Genomic DNA, 20,568 nt, shown 5'->3' on the forward strand with positions numbered 1-20,568 from the left:
CTGAAAGACCTCTAATCCACTTTGTACCTTTGTTCTCCTGTTAAGTGTTTCAGAAGACATTTCTTCTGTTGCTGCATCTAAGGTCCCCTTGGAAGGGGCTTCACCTCTCTAGAGAAAATCTATGGATATAAGCGTTTTGGTTAATAGGTGCTGATAGCTGGGAAGACAGGCATCAATTTTAAATATAATGGGATTATGCTGGGAGCAACTGGGGAAATTTGAAGATGGTATAGATACTAGATAAGATGAAAATGTACTGAAATGGAAAAATAGAGATACCTGAATAGAAAAGTAAGTTCAACAGTTTGTACAGTATGATATCATTTATCGTATATATGATGACATATATATTGTGTGAAAGAATATACACTAAGGTATTAAGAGTGCTAATGCATATTCTCTGTAGGAATATGATTTTTTTCTATTTTTGTTGTCTATATTTTCTAATTGTATAAAATGAACTGATATTGTTTCTATAATAATCAGAGATTGTTAAAAATAAGAGGCGGTGGTACTTGAGTGTCCTTGATTGACTGGAAAGTAGAACTTAGTGATGGTGTTAAGGCTATAGAGGGTCCAAAAGGAAGATAGAAATCAACTGTATTACTATCCGTCCACCCCATGTCACTTGTCACGAAAGACAAGCATGAATAATCTCCCCTATGACTGTTTTTTTAAGGATGTTACGGGATGGGTGTTACTGTAACAAGAGATTGCACAATACGTTATCACATTGAGACATATTTTACCTTTGAAATCCTTTTGAAAGTCTTCCTCTTGAATCAGGTTTGGGACAGTGTGTAGCCTATGCTCTGGTATACAGTAAACTTTATGATGTCAATACTCTCCTAGTTTCCACAGGCCAGTGCAGCCTCTAATTTAGTTTTGTCACTGAGACACCTAAGGAATCTCAGCCAAACATGAGAAGAGCCCTAGTGCAAAGTCCCTTGTGAGCCATCCATGTGAATAAGAATAAATGTGGGCTGAATGATTCTCACTTAGATTCATTTCTGGTTGAATACCTGAAGGTTAGGGATTAAGGGCCGGGCTAAATCAAAGTACGAAAAAAAATAACGGTAATAGCTAAAACTCACATATACTTAATATATGCCAGCCTCCTTTCCAAGTGCTTAACAGATACTTATTTGTTTAATCATAGTAACCTAACAGAGTAGGTTGTGTATCACTTTTATCGACTGTCGTTAGAGCTGATGTAGGGTTGAGGTATAGATTGTGGAAACTTGTATCATCCTGCCCAGGTTCAAACATAGCACTGTAGCTATGTCCTGTGTGAGCTTGAGAAAATTACTTATTTTCTCTGTGTCTCAGTGCCCTGATCTGTAAAAAGCAGGAGGATACTTGATTCATTCAACGAACATTTAATGAATACCTACTATATGGATACAACCACAAATATCACCTACTCCCTGCTCAAGGACCTGACATTCCCTGAGGAAGAGAGACATGTATTCAACTAACCATAAGTCATTCTTGTTTGAGAGCTATAAAGTGCTACTGCTTCACACTCTCATGTATAAAGGATGTAAGCTGTTGGTTTGAAATTAATATTCTTTATCATACTGAGAAAAAACATTTCTATTCCTAGTTTACTAAGTTTTAAAATATGGGACTAGATGTTTAAGTTTTGCAAGTACCATTTCAGAATATACTGCAATATTTACTTTTCCCTCTTTGACCTTTTCCTAGGCTGAATTATGGTAACATATTTTCCTATACTAAAATATCCTTGAATTATTTAATCAATCCCAATTTTTGAGTCAATATCCCAAGCATAACATTGTATCCTTTTAATATTGTGTTGGATTCCAGTTGCAAATAGTATGTTTAGGATTTTTTTCATCTACATTTATTTGTAAAACTAGTCTTTAAAATTTTTTATTAATAAATTGATTTTTTTGAAACCCAAGAGCTTCTTCTTTTGTCCAGTATATTTAATGAGCAATGATTAATTGGTTCTATAAAAACTGATTAAGAGAAAGAGAAAAGTACCACAAATGTAAGTGGTAAATGAGAAGCAGGCCATAATAACAGAAGCAGAAATTGGAACACAAATAATGACACTGTAAGTTTAAAAATTAAATCACACTAGTATAATTGAAAAATTATTAGATATATCTACTCTATTCACTCAATTTAGAAAATTTACTAAATCAATAAAAGAAAATTTTGTTATACCTGATTTTTTAAAGCACTATTTTAACCTTCTCTTTATAATAGGGTACATTAAGTATGCCCATTTCCAAATTAACCACTTACAGGGCTTATATAAGAAATGTTTCCCAATTTTGGCTCTGAAAAGAAAATTGTAGTTTTGGTTTGAAATGTTGGCAAATGAATGACAGAATTTATGTGCCCCTTTAGGTAGGAACAGATATGTTGATTTGACTCCTAAGTTATCTTCTGAAAGATTTTCCATTTTCAAAAGGTCCAAATTCTACACAAATATGCAAATTTATGACTATAGAGTTACATTCTTAGGAATTACCAAGTTTTTTCTCAGCCTCATGTTTTATGAAGTGTTAGAGTTAATAGTAACTGTTTTCAAAAGATGTTTCTTCTACAGAAAAAGACATTCCAAGTGGAATTTTAAAAACTGAAATATAACATTCTTCTGAAATGTAACTCTCATATATATTTCATGGAAGCAAAAACATAAATTTGGGCGGAATGTTCCTAAGTTCAAAACAAGAGCGAGGGGCTTCCCGGGTGGCGCAGTGGTTGAGAGTCCGCCTGCCAATGCAGGGGATACGGGTTCGTGCCCCGGTCCGGGAGGATCCCACATGCCGCGGAGCGGCTGGGCCCGTGAGCCATGGCCGCTGGCCTGCGCGTCCGGAGCCTGTGCTCCGCAACGGGAGAGGCCACAACAGTGAGAGGCCCGTGTACCGGGGGAAAAAAAAAAAAAAAAAAAACAACAAGGGCAAGATTTATTAAGTTATTCCTAATGACATCTCAAGCCAATTTTATCCTTAGTTTTTCTGAAAATCATCATTTCCTCAATGCCAGTTTCCTTGCATTTCTAGGAAACCTGCACTTAGCAAGGGAGATACTCATTGACTTCTAGTTGCCTACGCTTGCCAGAATGTTCCTATAAAGAATTGAAGTTAGTTGGAGTTTGTGTGGGGTAGGAGTAGACAGCGCCTCTTCCAAAGTGATTAAGTTAAAAACTCATGTAAGGGGAAAGAAATGAAATGATGTTCTCTCAGAAGGAATAACTGCTGCTGTCCCCAGAGTGCTAACAGCATAGGTCAGCTTTCCCTAGAAGTTTTCAAAAGGGCTCATCAACTATGAAGTCAGTAACAGTATTTAATGCTGCCAACTGCACCCTTGACACTAAGCATCACTGACACAACACCATCGTTGTACAGAAACTGGCAAATATATTAACTTAATGACAGGCCAACGACCCCCTAAGGAATGTGATTACATTGTGCCTGCTCTTGTATAAATGTTAGATGGTACATGCTGTGTTATTATTACTTTTTTTCCCCCTCAAAGACCTTTTGAAGTGTTCAAAGCAAAAGATGAGAGAAGACGTGTGCTACCCCAAATCACAAAGGCTAACGTAAACTAACATAAACCAGCCTGGTGCCCACAAAAGTCTCTACTTTCACTTTTCTCAAATTGAAAGCAGTGTCCACTAGTTTCAAAAGGCCCTATCAAAACAAAACACTCAAGTCTGAAACACACCAACAGGCAGATATTGGTGAGATCTATTCAGTCTTACACGTTGGTTTCAGAAAGCAAAAAACAGGCCTACAGCACAGGCTAATACTACTCTCATTTCCATAGTTTTCTCTACCAAAATTGCCTACGCTTTTCTGGAAACAATGGACTTTCAGAACATAATGCTTGTGATAATGTGTTAACAGAGAAAAATGCAGAATTGTATACCTCTCCTCCAGGAACATAATATGGTAGCAAGAAATGTACACAGGTAGACAAGGATTGAAAGGTACATTGACAAGGCAAAGGCTGATTTCTCAGAATGGTGGTGTTGTGGATGACTGTTTCTTTTATTTGAAATTTTATTAAAATATTTCATGAGTTTTAAAAAATTAAGAGCCAAAGAGAGAGGTCACAAACTGTCAACAAGATCTAGCCCACAACTACTTTTAACAAAGTCATTAACAGTTAACATTTAGGGGACTGTTGCACAAACACTTGAATTTTTAGCTTCTCATGAAAAATTGAAAGATGTGGAAGAACTGGGTCCATGTTCCCACCTGAGCTCAACAAGCCTGAGCTGTGAGGAGACTTCTGACCTTTATAAAGGGAGCGCCTGCTAACCAGCTGCCACGGGCCCCCTCCCCACTCATCTCTATCACCTGCCTATAGGCACCCTCATGTGGGAATCCTGCTGAAGGCACCTGGATTAAGAAAGTTTCCATGACTCCATGCATATTAATGAGCCTTCTCCTTTCTCTCGTTACATCTTTACATTTTGGATGTCCCCTCAGTGGTCAAATTAGAGAATGTCTATATCTGCTTTGAGAAGCTAATTACATAATCTTGGAATATACCTAGTGTAATAAAAATTTGGCAATTGACAAAAACAGAGCAGTCAATCCTGATGATTATAATAACTAGTAATGATAATAAAAACACTTTGGGGACCCAGTTCTCAAGTTAATCAACTCTATTAAGCAAATAAACAAGACTTTTGAAAAATTAAATTTAGGGTTAGAACATCTCAGCATTCTAGTCGTAAAGATTCTCATGGAAACCAAAACCAAAGTGGAATAAGAAGAAGCTGGATATATATTCCATTTGTCTTTGGTCCCTCCCTGCTTTCTTTTAGGCCTAAGCTAATGGATATGTCTGTGTTTGTGAAACAAGGTACGTGGTGCTAAATTAGCCCATTCACGGAAGGATAATATATAAGTTTATCATTTCTAGCGTCAAATTCAATGCTATGCCACCAAAAATAGTAAGCCACCATAAATGTAAACATAAAATGACTGATACGTTGAAGATGCATGCACGTTTAACAGTGTACAACAGAATGATGTGGTTTTCAGGCCTTTTTCTTGGTGGGAGGGGGCTTGTATTATTGACACCCCACCATGGCCTTTGTAAAGGGAAAATTCTTACCTTGTCAATGGTCCCAGGTCGCCTGAGTCTTGGCTTCCAGCTTCACTGGGAGTGCTCACTGATTTCGAGGAGGGAGACATAGGGGTTGGGACTAAATAATGAAAATAACAGGTATCCCATGTTAAAAAATGCAGCGACTGCACTGGGGAAGAGCAGCGTCAGACAAATCAAAACAAATGGGCCCAAATTAAAGTGGTTGTATGGCCAGGAGAGATTGAGATGGGATAAGGAAAAAAAAAAAAAAAAAAAAAAAAAAAAAAAAAAAAAAAGGGGTCCCAGAAGAAGAAGAGAGAGAGAAAGGACCCGAGAAAATATTTGAAGAAATTATAGTTGAAAACTTCCCTGACATGGGAAAGGACATAGCCACCCAAGTCCAGTCCAGGAAATGCAGAGAGAGGGAAAAAGAAAAAAAAAAAAAAAAAAAAAAAAGGAAAGAAAAGAAAAGGAAGAAAGTCAAGTGAATTTTTCATATTTTGGAAATTAAAATTTGAAATGAATTTAGACAGAATTAACTTAGGGATTCTAAGGCCATGTCCACCTTAACAAAGTAACATGGAGAATCAAAACAGTTACCCAGATAATTCAAGTCAAATCTCTCTCTAGCATGAACTATCCAGATACTTCTAATTCTCCACTTTATTTTGTTAGTATAGATGTGACCTATTAAAAAATAAAATGAGGTGTCTATAAAACTTTAAAAGATTATAAAATAAGTGATTCTGAATCATTTTAAATGGTCACAGGGAGTCAGAAAAGGCTGTTGTATGTCTGCATTTAGAGGGAAATCTATTGTCCATGGAGTATAAACTGCATTTGCTGTGAGAGACTAAGTGACAGATAGAGAAAGGGTAAATGTTGAACCTGGTAATTTAAAAATCTCTTTCAAAACAAAGCAAAATGCCAGGCTGCTTTATTTTTACACTTAATTAACAGTTTCATCCCGTTGTAATGTTTACTGTGTTTGTGAATTGTGTTCCTTTGCTTCTGGCAGCTCTAGAAAGCACTGCCATGTGCACATAAGCAAAATGCCGTTCTGCAGACAGGAGAAGCAAGTTCAAAGATCAAGGTCCGTGAAAGCTGAAAGTCTGAGAGCAAGGATAATAAAAGAAAAAAACTAAAGGAAATGCAAATGTATTTTTTTCTCTATCCTTCAGGTACAAGCCAAATGTCCTTCAGATAGAAGCTGCACCAAATAGCCAAGGTGGCTCCAGGCCAGATGAGAACGGGTTCTCAATATCACACATGCCAAAGAAGCCATATGGGCAGAAAGAAACTTCAATACATAGTGTAGATTCCCATTTGGTTTCAATCATGTGCAATTTCCTTTTATTTATTTAATAAGGTAAAGAGTTTAACTATTTTGTCCAAATCCTATAACACAATGGCAGATCTGTCAAGTAACTAGGAATTTTCACGTGGTTCTACAATTAATTCACTGATTACCCTCTGCAATAAGTCAGAGGGTCAGTCGGAGACATGGATGAAAATTGAAAATGGGGTCCACCCTTGCCAGGGCCCTTTGGCAGGGATGCAGGGATAGTTCAGAATTTGGTCATGGTTTAGGGATGTTTAAACTGTTTTGCTCTTAAGGTTTAATTGCTGGCTTTATGCAGGTTAGGGGAGAATAGATATTCTACTATTGGGTTTAACCACTGTTCACATTGCAGCAGAACTTCAAAGGCTATTTTGAGGCAAAAATATAATTGCAAAGTGTCTAATATATATCACTTGTCAACTAAGTAATTAAAAAATTTGTCAGCTCCTCAAAGAAGGTCCATCACTCAAATATCCCATAGTTTACCTCTTTCATACCACAAAGAAGCTAACAAAATAATCAACGTCTTATTTGGGTTTATTATATCATTGTTAGACATATGATTTTACCTGCTACAAACTGAAGTTGAGTATAAAATGCCTTTTCATGGTGTTTTAGTTTTGTGTGTATTAAATTATATTCAGCAATACTTAATAATTTGTATGCTTATGATATATTGCTCTTTTTCTTATTTATAGTGATATAAACACTTGCCATTTTGTTGTACATGGGATAATTTTTATTGTTAAGTAATTATGGAAATACATGAAAATTTATTTTAATATAAAAGCCAATGATGGAAATAAAAGAAGACAAACCACTGATAAAAGGAGACCTGTACTGCATTTATTTATATGTATTACTTTTAAAGGTTTTGTTTTACTATATTGGATATCACGTAGTTTTACAGACACCCTAGGATTACTCTAAAATGTATGGAAAGCAAATGGATAAAGAAAAATAAAATAACTTATCACATGAGTGATATATAGTTAAGTGACAGAGTAAACACATTATGTACAAGTTACCTTCAACACAAATAAAACAAATAGTTGAATATCCAAACCCTGGATAAAATGAGGTCATGGATAATTAACTAGGAGTGAATGAGTTGGAGGAAGGGTGCTGCAGTAAAAATGCCGATGAGCAATGAAACCAAGATATACAACAGAGTCAAAGAAATTTAAACTTGTTAATTAGCTGCTAATCTGTCACCCTTCTAAGTTTTCCTTCAAATTTACCATCGAGCATTCTATTTTCATCATGGAATAACTATGTCTGTGGTGGTTATGAAATTCATAACCAGATTCACAGTATTTAGGTTGGCAGAGAGAGGCAGGGATTCAGCAATGAAAATGAAGAACAATTTTTTTTTCTTAATTTCGAGATTTCTTGTATTTACCATGTGGCAACTCATTTAACAAATAACACAGTGGAGAAGGTTGACTGCAGAATCAGCCAATAAGCAGCAAACTGCTAACAACTCTACAACCTGTCCTCCTATTTCTTTCCAGCCCCCTCAATTCCAAAAATAAATACATCTGACCCATAAGCCAAAGCGTTTCTTACAAAATAAAAACAAAAATAGACGTAAAAGAATAGTAAATGCTGGACATGGTATATCCCACACAAGTCAAATCTGAGGAAATAGTGACACAAAGCACTTTTAAGTACCTAGAGGGGGCTCCGGCGATATCCCAATGCTTTGCAGCAAAGCCTCTGTCTCTCGGCGTTTGCGATCCAGGTCAGAGTCATCCTGAACTGGTTCTTTCTTCTGCTGCATATCAGCCTACAAAAAGTAGATGCCAGTAAGAAAAGTGAATAACAGAGTTAAAGGTATGCTTTTCCTGGCTGAAACTGGTAAATGCATGGCAGCAAACACCAGGCAAAAGCCCTAAATAGATATAATCATGTGTATAAAGGACGAAAAAACACTGTAACTGCTCCATTTAATAATCACTAACCCAGTACTCTCTCCTTTGGTTGAAGGCTTTTTCCTGTCTCTATCACAGGGTATAAGGGTTTTACTCACTCAGTTTCAGAAGAAACCATCACGGCAAAATATTTCTAACTGGGATGTGATTTAAAAAAAATTCTGTCTGGTTTTTTAAACCCTTGTCCCTTCTGGGAAGATATATGATCAGTTCTTGATGAGTGTGTTTGTAATATTCATGGGTCATGTTTGGAATTATGCAAACAACGAATTATTGGGATCTGACTAAAAAGTAAAGCTAGTTATGAAAATCTGTTACTGTACAATACACTATTATATCAGTAATCTAAGTTTACCGTGGTTTAAATAAACCAGGCTAAAATGTTTATTAAAGCACGCGAACAATACTGATGTAAGTATTGTTGCTTAATTCTGATTTTTTTTTTTTCTAAATATTGACATATGTCGTGAATTTTAAAATTTATTTATTTATTTATTTATGGCTGTGTTGGGTCTTTGTTTCTGTGTGAGGGCTTTCTCTACTTGTGGCAAGCGGGGGCCACTCTTCTTCGCGGTGCGCGGGCCTCTCACTATCGTGGCCTCTCTTGTTGTGGAGCACAGGCTCCAAACGCGCAGGCTCAGTAATTGTGGCTCACAGGTCCAGCTGCTCCGCGGCATGTGGGATCTTCCCAGACCAGGGCTCAAACCTGTGTCCCCTGCATTGGCAGGCAGATTCACAACCATTGCGCCACCAGGGAAGCCCAATTCTGATTTTCACAGGCTTCCATTATACATATTAACTCAAAGGAGAAAATTATCATGTAGAAAAATACAAAACAAAAAATCATTTAGGAGAGAGACATTCTTTCCCCAAGTTCTATCTTAAAAACACATCTTGTCTGAGTCTCTTACAGTCAGATCCAGTTTGTCTTTTTATAGGATAGCAACAAGTCAAAATACAGGTTAAAGAAGGTTAGTGGTAGAATTCTGGGGGGAATTCTTGGGTCTCTTCTTTTTCATAACACAATTACTACTTAAGACAAGGCATTTGCCCCACATCTGAAACATGATAACATCCTATTTGATGTGCAGCTACCTCACGACAAGGCTTTGTGAGTTTACAGGCATGAAGTTGTCTTAGAGCTTGTCAAAAGCCAATTATCCAGTTATCAGACACACCTTTCTCCCCAGGGGCAAGCTGGGCTCCCTAACAGAAACATTACCTCTTTCAGGAGTGCAAAGTACATTTCAAAGCAGTGAAGCATAATTTCTGTTGTGGCATCTAAAGCAGAAAGAGTTCATGCAACCTTGACTTACTCCCAGATGGTAACCTACACCCCAATTATAAGTAAAATGCATCTTTGCACATAGTGCTAGGCTCAAGGCTTCTATTATTATTCGCCTCAGGCTTAAAATGCAGTCATATGTTTGAAGTTTACCTGTCATCAGAGGGAAAACTGCCATTATGGGGATCGATAAGGGCTAATGAGGATACTAGAAGATTCAGGCACTCTCATATAACCCAAAATTCTGAAGCGGCAGTTTAATCTTGAAAGATATCAAAGTTCACGTTCTTTCCCAATTTTAACATTTAAACTAGCAAGTTCCAAAGCTTATGCATACAACAGAGGCAAAGACAGAACTAAGATAAGAAAAAGGACCTTGCAGAGTGAGGATCTATATTATTCACATACCATAAAGTTAAAAAAAAGGACTGAAGGAAAAGGGGGAAATGAAAGAAAAGGGAATTACCACTGCCACTGCTAAAATACAAATGAAGAAACGAAGATAAGCAAAATTCATCTCAGGAAGCCAATACAGAATAGCATGGTTTTACAGTGAAGAGTTAAGCCAAAACTGGACTGTCAGCTTCACTGAGAGCAGACAACGTGTTTATTTTGTTCACCACTGTATCCACACATCCAGATCAAGGCTTGACACAGCTGATGCACAATTAGCAATAAAAAAATGTGTTGAATGAATGAATATTCTGCCTTTGGTAATTGCTCTTCTATAGCTATAGAATCTAAGAATTACACACCATTCAGAGCAGTTTCTACCAGCTATATTCCATTCAGTAAGCCCCTTTACACCACCACTGTGAGGAGGAGTCATCTAAGTTTCCAGTGACCCAGTGCTCATAACAAAGCCACTTTTCCTCATCCTTTCAACAAAAACTTATTTAAGGACAACGGAGTGCCGGTGGTAATGAACGCGAGAGATTCTAATGGAGCTTATGTACAGTGAACAGAAAAAGATCCATCTAATCTTCCTTTGAATAAACTTAGGGCATAAAATCTATAACCTTCTGTCATGTATGTCCTATGCAGAAAGGCACAGAATCTGGTTTTTTTTTAAATTTATTCTAACTTTAATCATTTAAAAAAATAAATTTATCTATTTACTTTTTTATATTTATTTTTGGCTGCGTTGGGTCTTCGTTGCTGCACACAGGCTTTCTCTAGTTGCAGCGAGAGGTGGCTACTCTTCATTGCGGTGCACGGGTTTCTCATTGCAGTGGCTTCTCTTATTGCGGAGCACAGGCTCTAGGCGCGCGGGCTTCAGTAGTTGTGGCGCATGGGCTCAGTAGTTGTGGCTCACGGGCTTAGTTGCTCCGTGGCATGTGGGATCTTCTCAGACCAGGGATCGAACCTGTGTCCCCTGCATTGGCAGGCAGATTCTTAACCACTGCACCACCAGGGAACTCCTAACTTTAATCATTAATCATTCAAAAAACATATTAGAACATAAACTGCGTGTCAACATGCATGGCCAGACACTGTGCAAAAATAGCACACCCAAACTCCACCTCCAATGTGTCACTCCCACGGTACAAGGTGTCTCTACAACTCATTCTCTGCCTTCCACCTTTTTTAATTCTTAAGGAAACAGACAATATAATAACAAATATTAGTAAGGATAAATGTCCATCTAGACGTAACGGAAGCTTAGGAAAGCTATCAACACTCAAAGTTGACCAGGAAAAATGCAAAGTTAGGTAACTGGGACTTATTGGAAATAAAGGCAGTTCCTAACTGTTACCAACTAGCACCTTAAACTGAACAATGTGTTACTTCATCCAAGGCAGTTATACCAAGCCCTAATCATGAAACCTCTAGTTTTTTCCAAGTAAATACTACAGAGTCCTAATACATTTTAATGACTCAACAAGGAGTTTTTGCATACTAGTAATTTAAAATATGCTCGGTGTCTCTCCCAGCAAATGGTATTTCTGTTTGTGAAGAGGCATCACAGCTGAGACCCAGAGAGGGTATGTGAAGAAAGAAAATTTGTCAGCTGAGAATTGTCAGTCATTTTTCCAAAGACAGCTGCACAGCTGTTAGACGAACAAGTGAGGAAAGGTCGGGAAGCCTCCGTCCATCTTACCTTGCAGCAATTTGGCAGACGGCCAAGGACAGGGCGAAATTTCAGGGTGGCCTCATTAAGCACACCTCATTGCTTTAAAGCCAATTTTTCATGACATTGGCTCTGTGTCATAAATGGTGACCACTATATTTATTTTAAAATCAGATTTCATCCGTAATACCACAACCAAGAAAGCAGTTGACATCCAAAGACGCAGAGTGTAATGTTATACATGTACACAGTTTTCTGGATTCTGCAGAGACAACCAACCTGGGTGGTCCCAATTCACACTAGTTTTCAGTCATGGCAAAAAACTGTCACTCAGATTAGCATTAAAGAGCATTTCGTTTCCTTTTATTCTAAACTTGTTTTATTTAAAATATAAGCCTAAATAAAGTTTGAAAATATCAAACTTATAAGCTTAAGGCTATTTCTAACTCTCTACAAACAACACAAAAACTAGAAAATCTTAAACTTAGGAGTCAATGACCGTGGCCAGTTAACTAGAGCATTCCACAGACTCGGGATCTGAAGCTTCCAAGGATATTTGCAGAAAAAAAATCCCGGTCTTTGGAAAGAATGTCTGTGACCAGCATCTCAGACCTGCCCTAACTAGTTTAGGTGTTCATTCATTCATTCACTCGTTAATTCTATAACCCTTTATTGAAGGCCTACTATGTGGCAGGATCTGTGCTGGACATTGACTCAGTAATGAAAAAATACAACCCTGTCCCCAAAAGCTTGTGCTCTATTAGGAGAAAAAGACAAACGAACAAGCAAATGGTGCTAAATAATTTGATAAGGTCAAGGATAGGGTACAGGACTAACTCAGTCATGTGTTAAGAGAAAGGTATTAGAGAAGGCTTTCCAGAGGAAGAGACATCTGAGATGAGAACTGAAAGACATACGGTTAACAGAACAGCAAAAGCCAAGGGAAGAGAATGTTCATAAACTTCCTGTCAACAGAGAGCATTGGCCCATAAGGTGTAATGTAAGAAGCTGCGTCTGCCTGTAATGTGGATTTAGGGAAAAAGGAGATGGAATGGAAAGGGGAGAGCTACTGTGCCTGTCTAGGACCCGTGATCAGTGTGAGCTGGAGAAGAGGTGGTGAAAGAATGACCCCAGGTTTCTGATTTGGACAACTGGCTTGGCTGGAAGAGGGGGTCATTCCTGAGACTGGAGATAAAGGGGCACCACTTCTGAGGCTTAGCCCCCAGGGGCATAAGAGCATTTGAAAAAGAAGGATCAGAAGAGATTATTTCCAGGTTTCTTTCAGCTACAAGATGCCATCATCCCAGGAAACTAGGGGCCTTGAATTATAAGACCCTTCTAATAATGGGGCATTTTTGAATAATGGCCTCCCTAGCACTGATCCTGACGAATATATGCGGCCGTTCTACGGGCCCCATTTAGGGCCCATCCCAGAAGCAGAGTAACAGCTGTTTCTCACCAACCAGATCCTCTGCGTCTTTCACTGCTCTACATCACCTCCTCGGATCCTCACACAACTCCATGAGGAAGGACCCACTCTTCTTTCCATTTTACAGAAGGGAAACCAGGTTCAGAGAAGTCCCAGAGTCACTCAAGGCCATTCTGCGAAGGGCAGACCCAGGTTTCCTAGCCACATTCAACTTGAAAGCCTCTGTATAACCACTGAGTTCTACTGCCTCTGCCTGACAACACTGGCTTCTCAGAACAAGCCAAGTCATCATAGTCTGACCCAAGGAAAGATCTTTTGTGGGGGAGATGTGGCTGTAGAGGGACAGGACTGAAAGCCAGGACACACCTTCAGGATGCTGCAGTGCAGTGGATCCCAAAATCTGGTCCTATTTAGATATTTCAAATCAAGAGACTCTGGGGAGGGGAGGCTGGGATTCCACATTGCCATGGGACTCCAAAGAGCAGAGTCAGGCCTCAACCACCCTGTCAATTTAGAAATGAGGAAACTAAGACTATGTAAAACTTTAATTCCAGAACTAGGTAGAGGCCCAGGAAGGCCCAGAGTCCAGGTGTTCCACACTCTCCACCACCTGCCGTCCCCAGTCTGCCAGGGCTCTGTCTGTTGCATAACAAGCTAAATCTCCATCAAAGCTGCGTGGTATAGGAACAAAAAGGGTGGCCTGTTTCTACCAGTCTTGTTTGCCTGTAATTTCCCCCCCCCAAATGTGTAAAATGATGAGGATGAAGCAGACAGCATAATCTGGAACCAGATTTCCCATATCACTTCGCATTTTGTGGTAATTCTTTGGAATTCAAGTTGGATATTAGAATGTCAGTTTAAAAGGAAACCGGTTATTAGTAAAGGATAACAGGTGCTTTAAAACTACAGTAAGTGTTGACATCTGAAGGAAAGGGAGCATAATAACTTAATGCTTTTTTTGGCTTTGCATGGAAATAAATAGCCATTCCTTGTCAATTCTCACCTCTACTTCACTCAAGACTGCATATGTAACAGCAAAGATCTGTGAAGGAAAAACATTACGCTCGCTGTCAAGGACAAATAAACTATGACATCAATCAAAGTGTAATGGTACCAAGAGAAGCAAGATACCAGAAGTCTAGAGAACAACTTCAATTATGTTTTACTTTGTTGGAAAATAATTGTTAGAAACCTTTTTACCTTGTTCTCCCAGCCTTATAGTGTGAAATAGCACTTAGCTTGTAAGGCATCAAAACACATTCTTCTTTTCGCTTAAAGAAAAACTCTGGGGCTTCCCTCGTGGCGCAGTGGTTGAGAGTCCGCCTGCCGATGCAGGGGCCATGGGTTCGTGCCCCGGTCCGGGAAGATCCCACATGCCGCGGAGCGGCTAGGCCTGTGAGCCATGGCCGCTAAGCCTGCGCGTCCGGAGCCTGTGCTCCGCAGCGGGAGAGGCCACCACAGTGAGAGGCCCGTGTACCGCAAAAAAAAAAAAAAAAAAAAAAGAGAGAAAAACTCTGAGTAGGGAAGCAGCTCTGGTTTGTATACACACAAGCATATCACTCTGTATGTAGTTTCCTTCTTAGAAAACTACTCAAAAATATCTGTGGCATCTGGCTTTTGTACAAGATGTGGGCTATTTCTACACCACCACAACGAACTGGAGAATTAAAAATAAACTATTTGTTGGATTCTGACAGTAGAAAAAAACATGATATGGCAGCAAGGCATTGAACTGGGAAGCAAGGGTCCTGGATTCGGGTCTAGCAGGCAGAAAAGCTACATTTCACCTCTGGGTTTCTGCTGCTTTGTTGGCATAAAGAAGGGCCTTAATGGAAGGGCTCTAAAATCTCTTCTAGATTTAACATCTCACACAGCAGGGTCTACTATACTATCCACCCCCTTACCAAAGGAGAAAAATGCAGCTTTCCCTTTACCGGACCTAGGATTCTTATTTACCCTGAAAAAAGTATACATTTAAGAAATCATGGTAGTGGGATGAATTGGGAGACTGGGATTGACATATATACACTAATACATATAAAATAGATAACTAATAACCTGCTTCATAGCACAGGGAACTCCACTTTGCTGTACAATAGAAACTAACACAACATTGTAAAACAACTGTACTCCAATAAAAAAAATTTTTAATAAAAATAAATAAATTGATGGAAAATACTTTTAACTTTAAAAAAAAAAGAAAAGAAATCATGGTAATCCACTGGCATCATTGTCTATTTTTCTCCTAAAATGTTCTGGCCAGTAGTTTTTTTAAAACCTTCCCTTGACATTAACACTTATTAAGTAGTAACTATATCCTAGGTATTGCTAAGTGCTTTTATAAGATTAACTTTTTTAGTCCTCATGATCAGACAAAATAAACACACTGCTATTCCCATGTTAAGCACAGGGAACTGAGACACAGAAAGGTTAAGGAAATTTCTAACAATAGCGATATCACAGGCCACTTTCAGGGTTCTATTCAAGTCTGGGGTAAACCAGGGGTTCGGGACCTCTGGACCAAATGCTATCTACCATTTATGTGGTGCCTGGCCACTACATGGCAGATGTCAATGACTTTACTACTCTTGAGTATGTATGTAGACATCACTCATGTTATTCAGGTATTGTAAAAGCATTCTTTTACAGGGTCCTCTTTATCCGTTTGACCAGCCTCTCGGAATCAAGTGATTCTCCTTTCCCCCTACCCCCCAACACCCCAGCACCCAGTACTTACCTCTTTCTTTTTCCTCTCCTCTTCCTTCCGTTTCTTCTCTTCTCTTATCTGTGCTAAGCGCTGTTTTTTGCGCTCTAGCTCAGCTTTTAAGTCACTTTTGTCAGACATGTTGGTTTCCTTGGAGCAAAAGAGGAAAAAAAGTGAATATACACAAACAACTTCTCTCTATTATCATCGCAAAAATCATTCAAAAGGAAATCAAGCTTGAAAATAGAACTTTCTGGCAATAACAGATTGTATACCTTAGCCTCTGTTGATGAATCAAATAAGTCAGATCTGGTCTCCCTCTATATAAAATCTTCCCTTTTCATGTATACATAAATATTTGAAAAAATACAGTGTTATAGTCTATTCTGGTCTGAAGAATAATAGCAACTTACTTCAGAATAAGTAACACATTTTCTGTACAAGTTTCTTAACAACTAAACAAAAAGTTAATAAGAGAATCAAAAAAGAACCATCACCATGACTTCCAATTTAGACGACAATGGACCAATTCATCCCCACACTGAGAAAAGAAAATAGGCTGTCATAAACTCTTAAACACATGCCCTGCTCAAATTTCTATGGGCTCAACAAACATTCCTCCACTGAGACTGGGCACATGGAGATTTCATTTTGCCTAATATTATATGCATCAGGGAAGACAGCCACTGAAGACCTAACATGTTAATCTTCTTTTCCTGTAAAACTCTTCCTGAACTGTCACAATTAATTTCATCTCCAGTACAAACCTATTTCTATAAAACTTTCATTTGCATACTGAATGCAATATTGCTTATCCTGGCACTTCCCCTTTTCAAAGCAAAAGATATTTATGAACACATGAATGAGGAGACAACACCATGGCAAGTTCTTGGGACCATTTATCTGAACAAGATTTTTAATGTTAATGGTGATGATGATCCTAGTGGTGATGGTGCCAGAAATTTCAAATAAAATGAGTTTGGAGAAGATTCTCACCAATCACAATGATTATATTTGCCTCTTTTCTGCTGCCAACTGGAAACTAAGAAAATGGAGACACTGAGACATGAAGAACTCCTCTCTGACCCAAATTCCTAAAATAAAGTAAAAAAAAAAAAAACAAAAACTAACCATAAATGTCACGAGTATTCATTTGCATATTACTTGTATGCAACTATGATGAATATATAATGTGTCCCTGAGTAGATGACAAAACGAGGGAAGGCAAAAAAAAAAGCATACAAAGCAATGAAAAATCCTCAAACTTACTGTCACTGTCTTTACAAGGTAATCAAGAACCTGCAGTCACCCTAAGACACTTTAAGATGAATACACACAAAAAAAAAAAAAGATGAATACACACAGTTGGGAAGTGTACTGTGTTCCTACTGTCCTACCATACACATTCTTGCTCATAATGTGATCGCAAAGATTTGTGAAATAATAGCAATAATGCTCATGATAATCCATCTCTGCTATTCGTGATCACGCTCTTCATTTTTCAACAAACATGTGTTGAATGTTTAATCTGTGCTAGGCATTCTCTAAGGTATCGACCCCAAAACCCCTTTAAAATAAAAACACAAAAAAAAAAAAAAAGATGAATACACACAGTTGGGAAGTGTACTGTGTTCCTACTGTCCTACCATACACATTCTTGCTCATAATGTGATCGCAAAGATTTGTGAAATAATAGCAATAATGCTCATGATAATCCATCTCTGCTATTCGTGATCACGCTCTTCATTTTTCAACAAACATGTGTTGAATGTTTAATCTGTGCTAGGCATTCTCTAAGGTATCGAGTACAAAGATGAGCAGAGCCAGATTCTTTCCTTCAAGGAGTACGTAACTCAACTTTGTGAGCATGTGTGGCTGGAAATGCTCCTTGAGAGATCAGCTTACTGAGTGCCAGATACTTTACATTTATTAGCACATTTAAGTACAACAATCCGAGGAGACCAATATTATTATGAACGCCTTTTTCACAATTCAGATAAAGGAGACTCAGCAAGACCTAAGACTGCATAGTCCATACATGGAAGCACGTCAATTCAAGCATGTCCGTGCTCTGCACCACTACACTCCACTGATCGCCAACGTACAAGTTCAGAGGGGATGCAGAACAAGAGAATAATCAAGATCTGGTGGAGTGGGCGAGGGTGAGCTTTAAGGAAGAAGTGGAATTTGAACTGGATATGGAAGGAGGTCAGGAACTAGCACAGGAAAGGGAGATAGAGACACACAAAGGTCTGCAGAAGAGAGAACCAGCAGGCTGTGTACGAGAGACACAGATGAATCCAAGTCAAGAAATACACACTTTAGTTGGTAAGAATGGACCTGTGGAGGCAAGTGGCAAAGACTTGAAAATACAGAAAAGTGAGTTCCATTGGGTGTAAAGAGGGTTGGGAAATCAGCAGCTCTTTAAAAGAGAAAGTGACAAAACAAACACAGAATATAAATTTGCTTAAGCCTATTCTTGTCCCTGCCTGGGAAACAGATAGGAGCAGAAACTAGAAATACGCAAGCTGCGGGGAGGCTGGTGCCAACATCTATCTGGGTCGATTGCACCTGCACCGGGATGGTAGGTGAATGTAGCGACAGAATGTGCTGGGAATGTGGACTGAAGAGAGCCCAGCCAAGAAGGAAGACGTGACTCTTGGCAGCCTACAGATGTGGAAGCAAATGAGAAAGATTAACAATTCAACTTCGAGACTGTCAAGAGGATGTCAGTGAAACTGGGAAGTGAAGGTAAATAAGGAAGTGATGAAAAAACTTTCAGTGTGTCATAATTTAAGTGTCAACAGCACTTCTGAGCAGAAAGGACGCAGAGATACAACACTGCAGGTGGGTTGAGAAGCTAGATGGGGACTGGGGCTGTGGAATGGAGCATGAACTCTCCTGCCAAGGCCTATTTAAACCTGAGTCACAAATTCATTGTCCTACAGGTGCCAAGTAGATAACTGAGGAAACAAAGCAGTGACTGAGGCCAGCCAGAGAGGAAACATTCTGCCTGCAGGAAGCAGCTCTATCCGGTTCCAATTTGATGGCTGCCATGGAAGAACATGGACCCAAGCAGTTAGATCTGATTTTTTTCCCCAAGAGAAGCCACAGAACTGATAAAAGTAACATTTACCACTAAAACACTGTTAGCCAGTAATTTTCAACACCAAAAAACCTGACAGGAGAAAACTAGAACCTAATTCCAGAAGGCATCTGAGAAGTTACATATACTCTTCCCCAATGGGGGCCAATCTTATCTATGCTTTCAATATTTTTCTGCTGTCAAAAACGAAATGTCTGATCAGAAAAATTACTGTTAAACAATAGCTGTGTCATCCTATGTTGAAAGCAGCCAGTGGAAACTTCTTAGAAAAACTTTAGAATTCTCTAAGAAGTTTCCCTCTCCTCCACATTCCCTTTCATCTCCCTTTCCCAGTCCATCAAAAGTATCTGGCATGACTTCAGTTACACATTATGGTTGTTCAAGAGCAAACCATGTAATAGAACATCCTGTATTTGTTGTGATTTTCTTGCGAAGGACTTCATTCAACAGTGGGAAGTAAGGTGTATTCTCAGTACATTTTTGCAAAGGGCAAAGGTCTTCTTAAAACTGATAAATTTGTCTGACAATGTTGGTCATTCAAGTTGGTGTTACCAGCCATAGAGCCAGTATTTTAAAAATAAACAACAATAACACCAAGGGAACTTAAAAAAAAGTTATGTTATATAGTGACGTTTCAAATAACACTTCACTTTTTAAAGGCAGTAGGAGCACAACGTTAAAAGACAGCTATAGAGAGTACCTTCCACTTACTGATTTTTGGATCTATTCCAAACTGGACACTTTGCATCAACACCTGGGAGAATAAGAAATCTCAAGAGAACACCTTGTAAAGGGTTTGGAAAGTACACATTAGAGTAAATGAATGGGCCTTTACACACAGTGAAATGGCTTAAATAGTGGCACTAAATGCAGTGTCAGCACTGAACTCCACAGGCTTTCCCGGGGGGGCTTGCCAGTCTGACCCACTAAATCTCCCTGCACATTGAACAAAGCAAATCGAGGAGCAAAGAATGAAGGACATGAGTTATAGAGCTTCCTGGGGCTAATGTAGGTCATTGCAAAGGCAATTTTGGTGCTCGCGGTTTAAGAAAATAAGAGTCAAAGGTACCTGCTGTTAATTATCGCTCACTTGCTGCACACACATAAAAAGCTGGTCTCTTTCATTTACAAATGGCAAGGGGTCAAGTAGATACATCAAACCCACCTCTAGGTGTATGTCGCCTCCCTGTCTGATCATCCACCTACTCTCCCAGCCACCAGCCAACTACAGCTCAACTCTACCCTGGCTTAGGAACACTTACAGCTGTCTCGCCCCAGCTCCCTCCATGCCGGGGTCAGTTGATGCACTGTTTATGATGCCTGCCCAGCTCTCCTCCTAGCAGAGTCCCATGTTCTGAATTTGCTTTCCAGGGTGACATTCCTTTTGCCCACATTCTCTCACAACCTACCCGCACTTGCCCGATTCATGCTCCTATTCCCTCCCACGTCTGCATCTCAGCTCTCGCCCTCCTGCAAGTTCTCCAGCTATCACTGAGTACAATCCAATGTCACCTCTTTTTTTTTCCTTTTCTCATCCTGCAAATTACCCCTACCTGACAACAGAAATCTCAACACCTACTAATCTCAATTAGGGTATGGACTCCATATCCTA

General features: G+C 39.0%; 1 protein-coding gene across 4 annotated transcripts in view; it reads right to left on the reverse strand.

Moving 5' to 3' along the window:
* The window catches only part of DYNC1I1 (dynein cytoplasmic 1 intermediate chain 1), a 333,033-nt gene that overhangs the window by 275,849 nt on the left and 36,616 nt on the right, over positions 1-20,568 (reverse strand). For 2 of the 4 annotated variants that reach the window (XM_024767039.1, XM_024767037.1), the window contains exons 1-3: positions 15,884-15,991; positions 8,102-8,216; positions 5,113-5,254 (exon numbers count right to left, since the gene is read on the reverse strand). In XM_024767039.1, coding sequence (XP_024622807.1) covers positions 5,113-5,254; positions 8,102-8,216; positions 15,884-15,991 — 365 coding nt within the window. Of the gene's footprint in view, positions 1-5,112; positions 5,255-8,101; positions 8,217-15,883; positions 16,001-20,568 lie in introns of those variants that run through there. The other 2 variants (XM_024767040.1, XM_024767038.1) reach the window with 2 other exon arrangements.

Source organism: Neophocaena asiaeorientalis, unplaced genomic scaffold, assembly GCF_003031525.2.
Source record: "Neophocaena asiaeorientalis asiaeorientalis breed wild unplaced genomic scaffold, Neophocaena_asiaeorientalis_V1.1 scaffold70, whole genome shotgun sequence".
In the NCBI taxonomy this organism is placed as follows: domain Eukaryota; kingdom Metazoa; phylum Chordata; class Mammalia; order Artiodactyla; family Phocoenidae; genus Neophocaena; species Neophocaena asiaeorientalis.